The sequence below is a fragment of the Papilio polytes genome, unplaced genomic scaffold (genome assembly GCF_000836215.1).
Source record: "Papilio polytes unplaced genomic scaffold, Ppol_1.0 DF821400.1, whole genome shotgun sequence".
In the NCBI taxonomy this organism is placed as follows: domain Eukaryota; kingdom Metazoa; phylum Arthropoda; class Insecta; order Lepidoptera; family Papilionidae; genus Papilio; species Papilio polytes.
Window position 1 is genome coordinate 320,640 of NW_013527804.1, and position 19,423 is coordinate 340,062.

Here is a 19,423-nt window from a genome sequence, read left to right on the forward strand (position 1 = left end):
GAGTCTGTCCTGGCTGATAGAGACTCAGGTATCTTAAAAATGACGTCACTGTCAGATAAGGGAACAAAATCTGATATTTCCATCACATATTTTACACGTTAGTTTTTATCAGACAATTTAAAATTTAATGGGACAGGATCTTAATATTGTACTTTAAATTTAAAGGACACAAGCCATACAAATTTCGAATCGAAAATTGTTTTAAACTATCCACAAAGAATATGAAAAAAAAAATTCCTATATCAATCCAGTCCAGTAGTCGACCAGCAAGCGAAAATCAATCCATTAGTCAAACTAATAGAGATGAATGTAAAACCCAGTCCAATTCATCAATATTAGTGGAGATTCAAGCGTCGAGTTAGAACGAATGGCGAAGTGTCACTGGCCCAGTTTTTCGCTTTAATTTCGCAAAGAAATAAATTTTCATTAACGTTCGCTTGATACCGAAGTAATTAATGAAGATAATTACCCGAGTCCCGTTTTCCTCGGCAGATAACGGCCGCCCAAAGACGATCTTTATTACTTCATATTTTCTCAACTTTCGGTTCCCTATTTACTTGACCTTATTTGTATGGAGGTTGAAGTAATATTAAGAAGGTTAATGATTACTAGGAAATTTAAAATTAACTAAACTTCACCCTAGACGACGACCACGTGGAATTAAAAAAAATAAGTAGCCTATGTGTTTTTCCAGACTATACTCTACATGCCAAATTTCCTCCAGACCCGTTCAGTAATTTAAGCTTCAAACTCTAACATCCATCTAAACTTTCGCATTTATAATATTAGTAAGAAAGCAGTTATTTCAAGGTCATAACATAACGACATAAATAAAAAATATCAGTTTGTTCAAATAGCGATCACAAACACAAAATATCACATTACTTTTAGTAAATCAATATAAATAATTAAGTTTAAAGTAGAAATCAATTTAAAAAAGGATTACAATTAAGTATTACTTAAATATGAAATAAAACACTTCCTTAAACTTGAAGTAAACACTTAACTCAAGAATAAATAAAGTTGGTTTACGTAATCTCGCAGGACACTCGCCACTAAGAGCCCAAATTTAATATGATTTAGTGAGGCAATGACTCAGAATTAACTCTCCCACTTTTTCCTGGATTATCATAATACTATGCAAATTTTCCGTATCTCTTCGCCTTGTTAGAGCTTTCTTCACTTTGACCTTGAATTTGAAACATTTCACGTTCCTTAGAGAATATCCCAGTCTACTTTCAAAGGACTCATTATAAGAATAATTCTTTTTGGATATCATTTTGAATCATTCATTGTGTGGAACGACTAATGCGGTACGTTTCGGTCTCTTTATATGTGAGTTAGCTGTTGCTAGCGACTTCGCGTGGAATTAAAAGTATTAAAAACGAGCTGTCGCCCGCAACTCCGTCCGCGTAGTATTAGAAAACTTACGAACTATATAAATTACAAATAGCTACGTATCCCTCGGGAACCGGACATTTCTCGGGGATGAAGCTTATCTAATGTGTACTCCAGACTTTGTTTTATATCTGTGCCAAATTTCAATAAGATATGTTGAACCGTTGCAGAATGATCGAGTAAACATTAAAAAACTAAATTAATGAATCCCACGGGAACCGTAACTATTCCCGGGATAAAAAGTAGCCTATGTGTTCTTCCCGATTATGCTCTAAACCTGTGCCAAATTTCATGAAGATCCGTTCAGCCGTTTAGGCTACAAACGCTAACAAACATCCATCTAAACTTTCGCATTTATATTATTAGTAAGATATAGCCTATGTTACTCAATAACCAGGCCCTAGAAATGTTTAGTTAAATTGTGATAAGTATTGTTTTTGGTTATTTTAGATGTAAAATGGCATAAGGTGGGTAGTTAAATATTACATTACGGAAGCTATTCGTGTGAAAAATTACTCAAAAAATAATTCGACCGTGTTAATGTTCGAGTAACAACATTTTAATAATTCCACCTTTACTTTTAAATATTCCACGAATTTCAATATTTTGTATTACCCTCAGAATTTTAATAATTACTTTGAGTACTGATGCGAATAAAAATTGGAATATTGAAATAATTGTTCGAATACATGTATGTTTAAAAGTTTAATGGAGTGGAAGAAATAATTATTATTTTACCTTTCGTAAACCAAATTTCATAATTTTTGCCGGAGGCGTAATTATAGTTCCCTTTCCTTTCCCACGTTTATGTAAGGAAAAGATGGATATAGGGGAATAACAGCAAAATTATCTAATATCGCGATTTCGTCCGGACGACAACCAAAAAAAAACCCTATGTTATTCAGTTATAATGTAGCTTTTTATTCGTGCAAGATTTTTTAATATCGGCCCAGTAGTTTTAATTTATTTTACATAAAAAAAAACAATTTTTTGCCTCTTTATAATATCAGTATAGGTTAAATTTTAAAATGGCTGGTTATATGAAACTCGAGGAATAAAACGAATAAAATAATGTATCTAAAAAAACAAAATTAATAAATTTTATAATTCAATCAACGTTGACTGTAGTCAAATATGTGTAGTTGACTTTGACCTCAGCCAAACGCGTGTTTCACATCGACCTGGTCATTTGTCAGCTAAGAGCCACCGCTTCCAATTGACCTGTCAATCAACTGTCAGGTGACATCCTCCAACACGATGACGTCACGTTTAGCTCGATACCCTTGTGATCCAATTAAATTTAGAGCTTGCAGAGATGTACGTTTCCATTGTCGTAAATTGGTATCAGTTGCACAAGTTGTTTTGCAATTATTAATAATAGATGGCGCTGACAATTGTAAACATATTTTCATTCATATAAAGTGAACATATTTATATTAAACATTGCTATGTTTTATTAATAAATCAATATTAAAATTATTTTTTTAAAATATCGTGGATGAATGTTTAATCGTACTGGCCGTAGAGAAAGCGATTGACATAATTTGGATTAAAAAAAACAAACCCTGATTTAGGCGCGAATGAGTGGAAGATGAAGCAAGGATTGTAACAACGTTGTTATTTTAACAATGCATCTTTCCAATCTATACATACAATAAATATGGAGTGTATGTTTGAAATATCAAAATAAAAATTCTAGTAATCGGAAAGATGATGTATTTGCGATGCTGATAACAAAAATCGCATTTTTTTGTCTGTCTGTGCGCAAACCGTATTTGTTCCGAGTAATCTCACTCACTGAAGGTTATGAAGACGGACATATCATAGGCTACTTTTTATCTTGATGTTGAGTGGACGAAGTCGCGGGCATCAGCTTGTGAATGTAATAATATTTATGTTTATCAGCAAATAAAGAAGATTTTGTCAATAGTATCAGTTTTCATTTATACAACTAGATTAGTTAACATATTGGTCTATAGTTTTCTTGAATCAGTTAAAAATTACCATTTACATTTCCTACCATTACATAATTGGTAGGAATCTATGAGATTGGTACAATTTCGCTTTAACGTACCAAGTTCCCGCCATAAGCCGGCCGAAGGGACAAATGTGTACTTTAAGCCGATTAGTTTTCGTCCCGAAACAAACATCGATATCCGAAATCGATACAACTACGATTATTAATGGCAATTATTATACGCTCCTGGGTCTATTTGGACAGGAACGGACTTGGTGCGAATAATTTAAATATTGTAATTTTTTAAATTACTTTAGTAATTTTTTTTTACTTTAGCTTTTTTTTTCTTGCCGAGTTTTTGTATTTATTTAATGTGGAAAGAAATTTAGTTAAAAATTTGATGTTAATTTAAAAAGCCTGAGAGGCATTTGTTAACTACGTATCTAAAACTCTGTTATCTTAATGAATTTTGTGATTTATGTTTGCTCGAAAAAACTTCGTGCTTTGAGAGATAAGTACTTCAAGTTTGTGTTTTAAATTGAAATATAACATGATTTAAGATTGTTTTAAAAACCAAATAAATTAGAATCCATTATAAAGTGTTCTAAAATTAATTTTGAACCTAAAATTCTTTATTTTTTTGACCGACTTCCCAAAAAGAGGTACTCAACTCGTCCGTATGTTGTTTTTTTTATTTTTTTTATATGTGTTACGGAATAACTCCTCGACAGACCGTTTTTGATAATTCTTTTTTTATCCGTAAGATAATGCTTGCGGTGGGTCCCATTTTTTGATTAATTTGTGACAGTTAAAATATTCGTAACCAAACTTAAGTCCTTCCCTGTAGGGTGCGGTAAGTGGCGAGTACATAGTAACGACCTATCCCCCATATTTTACACATAAGTGTGCATTAAGCCATCACTTAACTAACTTCAAGAGGTACACTGGCGAGCAATTTTAGAGGGAACCCGATAAATTGCTCGACCGTACGCCTAATAAGAGCCAAGATAGTATATTAAGGGGAAGATGTAACAAAGTGGGCTGATACTTTAAAAAAATAATTACTTTTTTAATACTTTTATCAATTTTTTAGGAAATACGTTTTAATGATTATTACCTTAATTATTATATTTTAGGTTGTAAAAGCACGAAAACAATTTGATTAATTTAAATATTACTTAAAAGAATTTTGTAGCTACTGTATTAAATACACTTAAGGTAATTAAATAAACATTAAAAACCGATTTAAATGTTGGATATGTTATCGATAAAAATTAGCGAAGAAAGGATAGGAAGTGTAATATTCCTGCAATTAAAAAAAAAAAACAGACGAATTGTGTACCTCCTTCTTTTGGAAGGTCGGTCAAAAATGCCGCAATCATACCAATGTTATAAATGCAAAAGTTGAGATAGATGTATACATGTTACTTTGAGAATGGATGGAGGTTTGTTAGAGTTTGTAGCCTAAACGGCTGAGCTAGTTTATTAATAAACGCCGTTTTTCTTCCTTAATAATGTGACAATGCATAAAATATAAGATGACAGTTGTCCGGACATAGAGTATGAAAGGTAAGGGCAAAGAGTAAGTAACAACCCCAAGCATTTACCAAAAGGATGGATAATTTTTATCGATACTTTATTACTTACATCACTAGCTATATCAAGGGGAAACACCACCTTGCAGTGTCGATGTACAGGAGTGATTCAGTCACCCTCAGTGTAAACGTGGTGGACTGATAAATGAATTATAGACCGTTACACGCACGGTTTCAGGGATAAATTAGAGTGTTAAATCCTGTAGTTACATACGTGTAAATAATTAACTTCTTAATGAGTCTTCGAAGAGTAAATAATACTATATTTTTGGCAACTAATTTATTAAGTGAAAATGCATCCACAAAAATGCAATTACTAGAGACTAGCTTTCGCCTGCAAGTCCGTGCGAGTGGAATTAAAAAAAAACAAAAGTGAGTAGTCTATGTGTTCTATCAGATTATCCCCGACGTCTATAATAAATTTCATCAAAATCCGTTCAGCCGTTTAGGCTACAAACTTTCACAAACATCCATCCATTTAAACTTTCGCATTTTTAAAAATTAGTTAAAATTCATAGCTTTTTAAACTTGACTTATCTTTTAAAAATCAGTTAGCTTGAAAAAGCTATTGTGGCTTAAATATAGAAAATTAAATTTCGTTTGTTAAGGGACAAATAGAAAACTAACAAAGCACACTTATTTTATTTATGTGACATATTTTTACAGAGTTTTATTGCTCGTTCTAAAATATAATTATGCTTGAATTCATATTTCTATTAAACTTAAAGCATTGTTTTGTTTTTTTGTACGTTTTCTTTTGATATCAAATTAATTTCATTACAGCGATAACATTGTTTTGAATTTGTAAAAAAATCGTTCTTCTGAAAAATGTTTTCAGCATCTATTGTTACACAACCTTCTCTGTGTTGTTATATTCTAAAAAAAAATTACATATTTATTTAATTTTAAGAATTAAAAGTCTTTGGTTGACTTTTTTGTAGTTTTAAAAGTACTTTTGTATTAAATAGTTAACTGCTCGTGTAATTTGTTATTCTTTTTGACGTTTTTTGAGTCACTATAAGAGCGTGAAATAAACATAAACATCGGCGTCAAGGGCTGGAAGCAAAAGGCCTACAATAGACAGAATTGGAGAAGTTTACTTGACCAGGCCCAGGCCCACCCGCTGCTGTAGTGCCTCAGATTATGATAAGAGCGTGCGCACACCTATGATTAAACTATCGCATAACTGTTTAGTCTCGCTTTGATACCTGGCCTTATAGTTACACTACTCGATTTTTAGTTATGCAACTAAACAGTTGAGCTGCGAAACAATCGACAATCGCATAACCTGTGTGCGATACTTTAGTCAAATGTGTGCGCCCACTTTAAGTCACAAGTCTTGAAGTTTTTGCTACTCCTAAGAACAAGATAGATGCCTTATCATTACGTTTTATTACATTTGTTAAATCCCTTGCTCGGCGAAAATCAAAAGCAATAAGCTTTTTACCAGCGTAAAGGTCAGCGGGTCGAATGGAACGATTTTTTTTTACATCAATATTTTTGCGTCCCGCTAAATTCTCTTTCCCATTCCTTTCTTATACAGAAGAGGACTAGAATTAGGCCTCCAGCACTTTTTTTTATGTAATATAAGTTGGCAAACGAGCAAGTGGCCTGAATCCACCAAAATGGAAAGCGACCGCTGCCCATAAACATCCGCAATTGCAGATGCGTTACCTACCCTTAATTGACGGAGGAGGAGACGCACATAAAGAGGATATTTCCCCTTCCTATGCGTCTCCTCCACCTTCAAACCCAATTTTCCTTCCCTTTCTTTCCTCTAAAGAAAAGAGTGGAAAAGGAAAGAAACTAAAATTAGGCCTCCGGCACCACACTCATCAGACGAAACGCGGAATTGCTTCCATTTCACGCCTGTTTTCTGTGTGGTCGTGCGGGCGTGCCGGCCCATTCGTGCGAAGATGTTAAAGCGGGCTCTACCACTGTTGACCACTGTATTTACAGACTCTGCCACTGTACTTACTACTACTTAAATGTACTTAAATGATTCAAGAAATTACTAGCAATAACATACTTTGTATAGAAACTCTCGTAATACACAATCGTCACATCAAAAACTATCATTATATCTTTGATATATTCGCATTTACTGCCCGTTAACATAATAGGTGAGATAGAGGAAAGATCAGAGGCCGAGGAAGCCGACGCCTATTCAGTCTGTAAGTAATGAGCCAATCGTAACACCGATGGTGTCAGGTTACGGTACAACGCATAAGCTGACAGCGGTTTTTAAAGATCTTTCTTCGTGTATTTTTTGATAGTACATAAAGTGGAACTTAATATTCGGATTTTTTAAAGGTCTACTAATATTATACTTGCTAAGGCTAGATGGTTGTGTTTTAGAGTATGCCGCCTAAACTGTTGAATAGATCTCGATCAAATTTGGCATAGATATAGAGCATAGTCTGAAATGTACTTTGTATTGTACAAATGGCGTAAGAATAACAAATCGCAAATATCTTGTTTCTTAAAACTTGTACCATACACTCATAAGATATTAGTAGAGTGCTCGACGCAGACCTCTAGAACAAATAGAGCGGGCGTGTCTATTACTGACCCACAGATTGCCTTTGACTACACACGAGTCAATAATTCTCTTGACGAAAATTGAATTATCTTTGCCAATATGAAAGTAACGGTCAATTAATTTGCGAAGGGTCTATATAGGTATTTTAGGCAATATTGACGCGAAGGTGGAAATGAAATCGGGGAGAGATGAAAATAATTTCCCTTGCTTTGCAATAGATTGGTATTTTAGGGGAATATCGAATATTATTAAATAAAATGTATGCTTACAACACTGTTGTTGAACTGTCAAAGTTTGTACTAAACTACACTAAGGGACACCCTTACATTTAATGACTCATAAGTATGGAAGTCAGATTATAAAGAAAGTAAGTAAATTGTAACATTTACTAAGTTTTTTAAAATGTAATCGAAATGGAATTTATGCTTAACAAAAATATGAAATTAATTTGAAATTGAAGCGCCAATAGCCTCATGGTTTGGGGTACGGACTATCTCCGATCTTGGGTTCGAATCCCGCCATTCGACTATTGTCATGGACCATATCCTAGCACAAGCCTAGTGTTTAGTAGGTAGCTTAGGAGTGGTTAAAGGAAATATTAGTAGATTAACAAAAATCTACTAACATATAAAAAAACACTGCTTAAGTTTTATCACGAATTATTAAAGATTGTAAATTTAACAATTTTTATTGGCAACGATAAAATTTATGATTGAAAGAAATTAGTAAAGCGTAGACGTGATCCATAAAATTTCGTTCTAAAAAGCGTTTTAAGACATCTTATGGGTAATAAAGTTAATATCCTCGGGAAGTAAATTTCATTTTTCTGGAATTAATTCGGCATTTATTGTGAGGAGTAATATCGATTTTGTAATTTGATTTGAAAGACGTTTCTTTTAATAAATCGCTTTAAAGAATATTCAATTGATTCTGGATATTTCAATCTATACTAATATTATAAAGAGGAAAGATTTGTATTTTTGTATGTATTTAAATAACTCAAAAACTGGGCCGATTTTAATTTTTTTCCACAAATTAAAAGCTACGTTAGCGGTGCATAACATAGTCTATATGTTTTTATTATTTCCTTATTTCATGCGGACGAAGTCGCGAGCAACAGCTAATTAACAGTATAGTGATTATTTTTATCCTTTCATCATCATCACCACCTATATGTACCAATAGAGTGGGAGTTTACCCTAAGTTAAGTGTGACTAGGCCATATAGTCCAAGTGCAGGTTGACACACATATCTTTACGCCACAGACATGGCAACACGATGTTTTCCATCAAATAAATTATGTACATTTTTGCGCGATATATTGATGAGTAGCGGAATTCATGTCCGTGGAACAATCGAGCTCTTTCCAGAATGTTCTATCGTAGCGACATCTGATAGCGAGTAGTTAAACTAACTAATAATTCGACAAAGTAAAACATTTAGCGAACATTTAAAGATGTTTAATAAATCCTTGATATTACAGATATCCTTTGATAATATTTAATCTGTTTTAAATTGAACATTTTCGGCTACTTCATTTAAATCCCAACATGTCCCAACACTAGATCCAATTGCTTTATCCCTTCGGGAGTCAAAATATCAGTAAAAGTTCCGGAACCCGTCCTTCATGGCTCGTATACTAGGGTATTATGATTCCAGAGTAGATGGATAACTTGTACGTTATTGCACTACTGGGAATCTAAGGGATTGGCACTGCTCTGGGGCAATTGCTGACTTCCAATGGCACGTTTTTTATTTATTTTGTAATACGATTGGATACTGAGAGTATTTTAGGATATTTTTAATCTATATGTATACTTATATAATAAAGCGTAAACACACCTTACTTAGTTATGTGCGATATCAACAATCACACTATGTTTTTGAATAATCCTTTTAATAAAAAGCCCTACACTTACGACATGCTTTAGGCTATATATTTTCACGCTATACTACTTAAGGAGTAAATAATTTGGAAAAAAAGTCATACGGGAAAAGGACAAAAGCTACAAACTTACAAGGAAAACGTTGCCATGGTAACGGTAATTGTTATCCAATGTCACAAAAGCCTTTGTTGTCATTTGCGAATTTGACATTTACAATTGAAACAAAAATGTAAACAGTAAAAAGTTTTTGTAATTTCCTGCGGATGAAGCCGCACGGGAACAGCTCGTCTATATCTATACTAATGTTATAAAGAGGAAAGATTTACATTTTTGCTGTTTTGTATTGATATAACTCCGAAACTATAGTTTGTCTAAATAATTAGATTAGTTTGACAACTCATTTCAAATTTAGTAGGGATGGGTTGTGTAAAATCAGTCATGAATCTTATCGATTTTTGATTTTTATTCTTATAGAAGTTGGAATCGATAGATTTATTGTTATAAGTAATGAAATAAAAAAAAACACTGTTTTCTCAAATAAATAATAACCATAACAATTAGTGAGAGTAAATAAATGTTTATTACTACTACAGCCGTACGTAATAGAATTGAATTTCGCTATTATTACTGTCATGGCTAAATTCTCTACACTATAATCAATACTAGAATTATCCTCTAAATTAGTGTATAAGGAAATAATAATTTTAGTAGAGTTTGATAATTATTTAAACCGAATATCGATAGTTCATAATTGTTCGCTGCGTGTTTGTTTCGTCACTACGGTACCTGTCTATTAAGTGTGGCATTTGACTTCATACAAATTGAATTCGATACTTCACATGCGTCATTTATCAAACTAATCTATAATATCTTATTTAGACAACCTATAGACGCACTATAATGGACCGATTTTAAATATTCTTTCACCTATATATTTAAATAATAATACCAAGTATACCCTATATTTGGCATTATTATTTAAAATTATAAGACGAAGTCGTGAGCAATATCTATATATAATAATTGATGTCATTATTTCTTTACAGTACCTCCGAATAAAATCTCAGTGACCGGAGTGGGTGGGCACGCGACACAAGGCACGTTGCTGACGCTGATGTGCGAGGTGTCCGGCGCGCGTCCGGCTGCCCATATAGAGTGGTACAATGGTACACAAAAGTTAATACACGACGACAATAATATACAAGTAAGTGTCTATATTATTATCTGTAAACTAAAGAAAACGGAATTTATAATTATGTGACCTACAAGAGTTCGTTAAGATACGCAAGTTTTGCAAACTGTATAATCCATACTATTATAAGAAAGCGTAAACACAAACTTTTTTGTTGCCTGAGATCTCAGCAATTACAACACATTTTGGAATAAAACCTTTTTTAATAAAAAGCCCTACACTTATGTCAGGCTTTAGGCTATATATTTTCATGCCATTAAACTTATGGGGTAAATATTTTGATACAAACCCTAATGTGGGAAAGAAACCATAAGTTGCTGCCAACATCAAGGAAGCAAGGTTGTCATCATGTCATACCATTTTGACATTGTCATTGATAATTTGACACATGTAAACAATAAAATTTTCATGATTCTATGCGGATGAAGTCGCACGGAAACAGCTAGTATTTCATAAACAATTCAATCAAATGTTTTCATTATTATTTGAAAAGAAATTCAATTACTATTGAATGTTCTTATTTCCGTTCAATGCTTTTTTCTTTCGAATATCCGAGACTTTCAATAATTTAATACGGTTTAATCAAGGTTGTGCTAAAGAAAATATCTTTTTAACCCAAGTCTTGATCAACTATGAATAAGCACAACCCTATTATTAACAAGGCTCATCGCTGTCTATAGCTACAGTCGAAACTACTTGTACGTGACCTGAATTAACTATATTTGAAGAAATATAAATGAAGCCTGCATTTATTGACTTCGTATCGAATTTCCTGATCATATTGCTACGTTTTCTCTATTATTAAGTTTCTCATATCAACTCAGAAAATAGAAAATCTATACTATTATAATAAAGCGTAAACACACACTTCTTTATTGCCTAAGATGTCAGCAATTACCACACATTTTTAATATTTTTTTTTAGTAAAAAGCCCTACACTTACGTCACGCTTTAGGCTATATAGTTTGTCGGCATTAAACTTAGGGGGTAAATATTTTGGAAAAAACCCTAATGTGGGAAAGAGATCATAAGTTGCTGCCAACATCAAGGAAGCAAAATTGCCATGCTTTGTCATCGTGTCCTGTCTGTCATTTTGACATTTGCAATTGAATTTGACAAATGTTATTAATAAAGCAATTTTCATAATTTCATGCGAATGAAGTCGCACGGGAATAGCTAGTTGTATATAAAAAGAAATCTCTTACACAAAAGGAAGATTCTTATACTATCAAAGCTATTAAAGAAACATAACGAATATGCGACCTAAATTTTATAGCAATTTGCAATTTTAAAGATAATTTAATGTAGTCCAATATGTAGAGAGTGGTTGCCTAACCTAGTCTTAATAGGATAGGTGCTTTCAGTACGAATTAATTCTGACATCTTGAAAAATTTCGTCTACAACCTCATCTACCAAAGATCGGCACAGTATTTGTTCTTGTATACACTTCTATCAGCCATATCTGAATTTATTCCCTTCTTAAGCAGATTCTTTTTCACCCAATCCAAAGTTCGTTGGTCTTCCTCTTCCTTTCTAGCCATCCACATTCAATCTTAATACTTTCTTGTTTACGTCCTAATGTCGGTGCATATGTCCTAAAATACAGAGGCTATTAAGCAAGTTCTAAATTCACAGTAATTTAACTATTTATAAATCATCGATTAATATGTTAGAACTAAAACCGAAACAAAATAAAAAGTAGTACAGCAGAAAACTTTGCAAGGAAAGGTAACCGTTTTAACTCAAACACCGATAAACGAAGGAAATTCAGCAAAATCGAAGTACACGAAACGGCAGGTACGAAGTTACTTTCAAAGTAACACAAACGCAGTTGGAATCGTAATTAATTTCGGTCCCCTCCCCTTCCCATCCCTCTTCTGCGATCAAATATTTGACGAGCAACGGAACCGACTAATCAAATTTGGATCAATTAGTTTATTGGAGAAAAAAAATGCCTCCGATTTTTTCCTTGATTTAATATTTCGAGGGATTGTAGAAAGACGGAAGCGGAAGTCGTAATTTCTTTATGATTGTTGTCAAAAGATTAAGTAAGAACAGTAATGAGAAACCAAGAAAATTTTTGAAATCACTAATATTTTAAATGTGAAATTTTAGATGAATAGTTCGTGTCTGTGGCCCTAACTACTAAACGGATCTAGATGTAATTTGACACAAGTAAGGATAGTCTGGAAGAACATATAGGCTACTCATTTTTTTTTAATTCCACGCGGAGGGTGTCGCGAAAGCTTGTCTAATTATAAAACCATTAATATAAAAAAAATGATTCCTCGTCAAAGAATAATTTATCTTGTTGAAATTTGATTTGTTTTCGCCGGGAGATATTACAGAAGCTGGAAGAAGCAAATTCGTCATAATTCTTGATAAAGTTTCGAAACGTATAATTACAAAAAATTAACAAACTTTCAACATTAATCAGAATCTCGTCAAAACATTTTCCTAACTTATTTATCAAGTCTTCAGTTTTTTTACTTAAATTTCTTTCACATTTTATTCATAGCATCTTACTAATATTATAAATGCGAAAGTTTAGATGATTGTTAGAGTTTGTAGCCTAAACTGCTGCACGGATCTCGTTAAAATTTGGTGTATACAGAGTCTGGAAGAACACGTAGGCTACTCACTTTTGTTTTTTTTGCATACCGCGCAAACGTATCGTAAAGTAACTAATATCTGCAAGTAACGGAACATTGCTCAGGTGTTCTTAAGTGACAATGACCCCTTTACTAATAGACCATTTAAGGACATCATAGAGAATGGTTCAGACTTCGTAAACTATAAAGACTGACCACGTCATACCACAAAGGACCAGTCAAACGTCATTGTCTATACCTGATACCATAAACGTTAAGAACAGAGATTCCGTGGACAGGCTACTTGTAGTTATTTAAGATGTTAATATTGAGAATTTAATTAAATCTAAACACATAAAACAGGGTAATGACATTTACTAGATATGCTTAAGTTGTATATGTCATTGTCGACCATATTAAGGGTAAATGTAGCCATTAACTAGTTATTTTACTTTAAATTTATTAATAAATATTAAACGCAAATAAGTGAATATCTAAAAATCATTGAATTTTTCATAACAGAATTATGTGTTAATTCGATGATTTATATGAAAATATACATTAAAGCGTTTCTATGTATTTTCTCGTTAAACTTACTCTATGTTGCCGTTCGTTCTACCAATAAGTCAAATTCAATAATGTCTACAAATGAAACGTCACTTCGTTCCTTACTCCAGTTTGTGCGGAAGAATTTTATATTTCTCGCTCCAAACTCCTATATTGTTCCCGTAAGGTTGATTTCGGTACAAAATGGGCCCTAATTTAACAGACGCCAGAGAACTGAGGGCGGAAGTTTTATATAGACTGCAATTTGCACTTGTAATAATACCAGAAGCAATTTAATGTGAACATAGTTGTATTTACAACGTTTGGATGTATGGATGTTAGAAGGTATATCCAGAGAATATTAGTAAGTAAAAAAATGGGCATAAAACAGCCTATTTACTATTTGCAGTTAAAAGTTGACAAAGATTTAGACGTAAATCTACTCTAAAATAAAATAAATGTTTAAAAAACCGCCCTCTAGTGCATTCCAGTAAAAGTAAACTGAACTCGGCAACTTACATAATTCTTTGACGCGTAACTCGTAGTTTCCAACTCTCAAGGAATATTTATTTAAATTTTAAATGCACTTGTAAATTAAATTGAAACTAACAACAAGGAACAAGTTCGAAACGTTACGTCCAGGCCGGGTGGGCTGCAAAGAAAAACTTCCAAGTTCATTCAAAGTGAACCAGGAATGCTTAGTCGACGCCCAGACTTCGTATAAATGAGGCGAGTTTTTTTGCATTGTGTTTACTTATTAATATTTTGTATTTTGTTGTATGTAAAATGATTTAACAAATGGAACTGGCGAACATCAACATTATAGCAGCCTAATTGTTCTTCCAGACTATGTTCTACCTGTGACGCATTTTCACGAGATCTGTTGAGCCGTTGTAAAGATAGTAACAAACATCCATACATTTATAATCTGTGTAGAAACGATTTCAAAATTTACAAACATATATCCATCATTAATTTTGCTAACATGACTAGTGACGTTGTTGCAAACGGCAATATATAAATTTAAATACTTAATTTTTTTTAAAACCAGATTTGTTGTAACATAATATATTTGATGAGAATATTCGAGATTCCAACCCTTCTAATATGTTGTTAATTCGATCCTCGATTTGTTAAACGTGTCAACATCAAACATCGAAGCTGTGATCGGTTCTCTGTTTGTTAGATCAAAGTTAATTTCTTTTTCATTTAAATTAATTGCCATAAATCAATTTATAATCGATTTGTTATATAAATTCAATATCCATCGAGTCATTCCAAATTTAAATAATTGGGTAAGCAATAATTGATACTAGATGGCGCTGACAACAATTGTAAATTTATTTTTTGTTCATTCGAAAGCAAGATCATATTTAGATTAAATATTGCATTGTTTTGTACAGAAATTAATTGGTAAATTATAATTTTTTAAGTTGCAAAAATATTGTGTATGAATATTTAACAACGTACTGGCCGCCAAGAATGTCGTAAACAAATTTGAATTAAAAAAAAAAAACTAGTTTTTTTTTGATTTGATTTAGGCGCGAATGAGTGAAAGACGTGAAGTAAGGAATGTAACAATGTTTTTGTTTTAACAATGCATCTTTTCAATTCTTGTGTATAGTGTGTGTTTAACTATCTGAAAATAAAGTAGAATTTATCAATGATGCTATACAATTATACATGGTCCAAACCATCCGGATTTCAGAAGCAATATTTATCAAATACTATAAATGAGCAGCAACAGATATTACAAGAAGGTAACAAATTGCATTCAAATAGATTTTGGATTATCAAACTAACTCAATAAAAGTTAGGTGCATAGTAACAATTTTTCGCGCCATAACATTGGCGTCCCATGCAGTCGCAAAGCGACGATGGCACAGCGGGGTCAAGAAGGGGTATAGGGCGGCGGGGTACGGGCGTCGCATCACGCGACGTGACGTCATCCGCGCTGGCGCCGATTTGTTATAGTAATTTAAAAATGAATAATTAAAAATTGAGCCATTTTATTTAATGAAAATTATATGTACATTTTTACTTTTATTTTATTGGCATTTAAGATTTAATCTACTTTAAATTGTTTTTTGTTTCTTGTATATAATATTTCATTCATGTCTTCATCCGGGTTAATAAAAATTCAATTTAGACATAGAGAAGTTTTTTTTTTTCAAATTATTTAATAATCTTAGTCTTTAAGCGTGAAAATATATAGCGTAAAGCGTGTCGAAGTGTTTCATTCAAAAAATAATTATTCAGAAATATACTGTGATTGTTGAAATAATTTAGTAGTGTTTGTTTACGGTTTATTATATTAGTATACCATAGAGTATAGAATAAACAGACGGAGTAAACTATTGACCAGCGACATGATTGAACACATTATAAGGATCTGGGTATTTCAAAATGAGGGCATCAATCGCCTCGTGCGGCGCTTCTCGCAGGATCTTTAATTAAAACATCCTCCAGAAGAGATATCGAATTCTCTGAAGCAGAATACAAATAGCTTTATACTGGATACGGCAAATGGTTTGTTTAAAATGCAAGTTCAGTATGTGAATCTATGTAGAACCATCTGTAACAATTATTACCCTTTCATTCATTTGTCTTTGGATAAAACGAGATAACGTATCAGCGCAAAAATTATAAGAAAGGTAAACTATAACAATTTTATTGAACTGAACATGTATATGATTATTTTAACGGTCGAATACTAAAACGAATGTAAAAACTGGCTTATTAGCTCATTTGAAAGAGCAAAGAGCAGACTTAGATAAAAAGTATTACTAATGGAAAAAGGTAAAATGACAAAAACAATTCTTAGAATAAATTTTACCGTATAGAAGGAGTTCCATTTAGTCTAAATATTTTTTAACAAAGATGAACATCCTGTTATCAATTTTTAAATCACACGTCATTTAAAACATCCTGTATGCAAAGATAGAACTCAACCATTAACTTATCGTAGTCCTTATCATTTCGTCTTACATCCTCGTTCCTAATGGGGGGGAATTAGTTTGAGCGTCATTTTTCATTCTGTCAGTAAGACGAACGCGATTCTCTCACACCGAGCCTTATTCGTATCCAATGATACGCTAATGTCTTCTACTTAACATATTGCAGTACGGTGTAACTGGAGGAAATTGCACCTATAATGACATTCGAATTACATGTTTCAGGAATATGGATGATTCTAGAACTCTATAGAGCGTGCGCACACCTGAAACTAAACTATCGCACAACTGTTTAGTCGCGCTTTGATTCCTATCAGCTTATATGGAGGTGCGTCCTCTCGATTTTTAGTTGTGCAACTAAACAGTTGGTGACTGCGAAACAATAGACAATCGCAAGAGTTGTGCGATAGTTTAATCAAATGTGTGCGCCCGCTCAAAATTTTCATGATGACAAAATAATAACATCGTAAACAATGTATATTATAAGTAATTTTCTTAGTATTTTTTAAGTTGTTAGTTTATGTAATTTTATATCTTCTTTTAGTCTTCAATGCACTTTGTGAATTTTCCAAACGGGTCATGTTTTATAATATTTAACTGCGAGTCCGGAGCAAAATTGATACATATTTCTCAAAGAAATAGAGCCTCTTACTTAAAGAGGTTAGTTACGGAAGAAATTTGTTCGCTCCGGCCCTATAACAAGCTTTTCCTTGGACCGCGACTACTCTCATAAGCGAAGCGAGTTTTAAATTCAGAAGTGACCAACATCTCTAATATTTATACAAATTAAATCCCAAACTTCAGGCTACAACAATCACTAACCAAAAATAGTTATTTATGTGTTAATCGTTCCCTGTCTATCTATGATTCTATAATAAATTAGAAGTTAAAATACACATTTTCGTAGATTTTAGCATGATTTCGAAAAGTTAACTTTCTTTTCCGCTACCGCTTATCAATGTAACCGCTTCTGACCGTTAGTGGTCGTTGTAGATATAATTTAGTAGTAATTCTATTGTTGGTTATGAGATACTCTTTTATACAGGGAGAACAATTTTCTTTGCGAGTTTACTTTTCCGCAAGTTTATTACAAAATGACATCAAGTCTTTGAAATATTTAACGTTTGATAATGTTTGAAATTTTCCCCCAATGACTATAGAGGGAAATATTTTTTGCGTGTAAATATAGGGGTTTGTGTAAGGTGATACTTACTATAGCCTTAGCTTAGATTTTAATTAACCAAGGCTTACGTCTTTGCTATTGTAGTTTTTGACTATCTCGCATATTTTTTTTCAAATTTACTCACCCCTTAAATTTAACAGCCTCAAAGATTTTATCCTAAAGCATATCGTAATTATAAGCCGTATTGCTGAAATCCTAATTAACAAATAGAAAATCAACAGAAAATGCTCTAAACATTTCAAATTGCGTCGCGTTTAAAAATATTAATATAGCAAGACTTTAGAGTCGTAATTAAAACCAGGTGAAATAATTAAAGAGATAAGCTGAGGTGACGAAGCTTCATTAAGTTGACGGCCTCGAGCTTTTGCGGTGGCAGTTTAAAATGAAGGTTTCTAGAATTTTATTAGCTTTTAAATTTATGGAAGACATTAATATCTACAGAAACGGATGAAAATAATTAAAATATGTATAAATAACGTTAATTGGTATTACGTCGGTAATTAAAATCTAGTCTTTAGAAAGAAGACGGTGAAGAAAAATATGATGATCTACGATATTCAAAAATATGTGTGAAGTCAACCCGCAGTGAGGATTCATGGTTGATTATGGTCTCGTCACTAACTCAAATTACTATACCAATTTAAAACAATTTCAAATGTTGCCAGCACACAAAATTTTTATTTCATGGTAACGTTAATCGTTCAAAAATTAATACCCGCCGTTGTATACTTAAAAAATATTTTTAATTCTTAGCTTAAAATAAAATAACTGTGGAAATGTCATAGGGATAATCAGTACGCAGCGGGAATACGAAATTTTAAAAAATAATAAACGAAAAAACTTTTCCCTCGCATTTTCGGAGACAAACGTAACTGCACAGTATGAAGAGAAAAACATTCAAGACTCGGAAAAACCTTAAAAAGCAGCCTACTAGAGTAATCCTATTAAGTACTAGTGATGTACCGGTTAGTTAAAGCAAATTGTATCGATAGATTTATATTTATTAAAGTTTATATCTTTAATCACTAATAAACTACTACAAGGTTATTTATGTTTTATTTTCTCTTATACACAAAAAATGAAAAAGCCATGTAATTTCAGTTTAATATTTTAACTGAGAAATGTAATTGCTTTTTCATAAAATATTCAATTCGACTAAGTCTTTCTACAAAAAATCGACATTAACTTTTATGATTCTATCGTAAGGTGGCGGCAAGTACAAAATAAATAAAAATAAATTATTTTTCATTATAAAGTATCGATAATTGTGTCGTTCCCCATCACTAGCCGACGACAAAAAGATAACGAAAACTTGGCAAAATGAAATTCCAACCAATTAATTCTTTTAAAAACGGTAAAAGAGACGCCGGAATGTTCGTAAGTATCAGATCGTTGAGACTTCAATACATGCTTTTATTGAAAAGGATACTAAAGTTAAGTTTTAATTGCAATAATATTTATATTATACATCTATGCTTATAATTCGGAACACAATACCGTAGTTTATTTCTTTTTGGCAATACACAAAAGCCCTTTTTACTATTTAAAAATTTAAATTACTCTCAAGGAAAACCTGAA

General features: G+C 32.4%; 1 protein-coding gene across 7 annotated transcripts in view; it reads left to right on the top strand.

Annotated features, from left to right (window-relative positions):
• The window catches only part of LOC106108902 (hemicentin-1), a 329,995-nt gene that overhangs the window by 279,229 nt on the left and 31,343 nt on the right, over positions 1 to 19,423 (top strand). For all 7 annotated transcript variants that reach the window (XM_013290240.1, XM_013290235.1, XM_013290234.1 and 4 more), the window contains exon 7: positions 10,425 to 10,582. In XM_013290240.1, the coding sequence (XP_013145694.1) occupies positions 10,425 to 10,582 (158 nt within the window). The remainder of the gene's footprint in view (positions 1 to 10,424; positions 10,583 to 19,423) is intronic.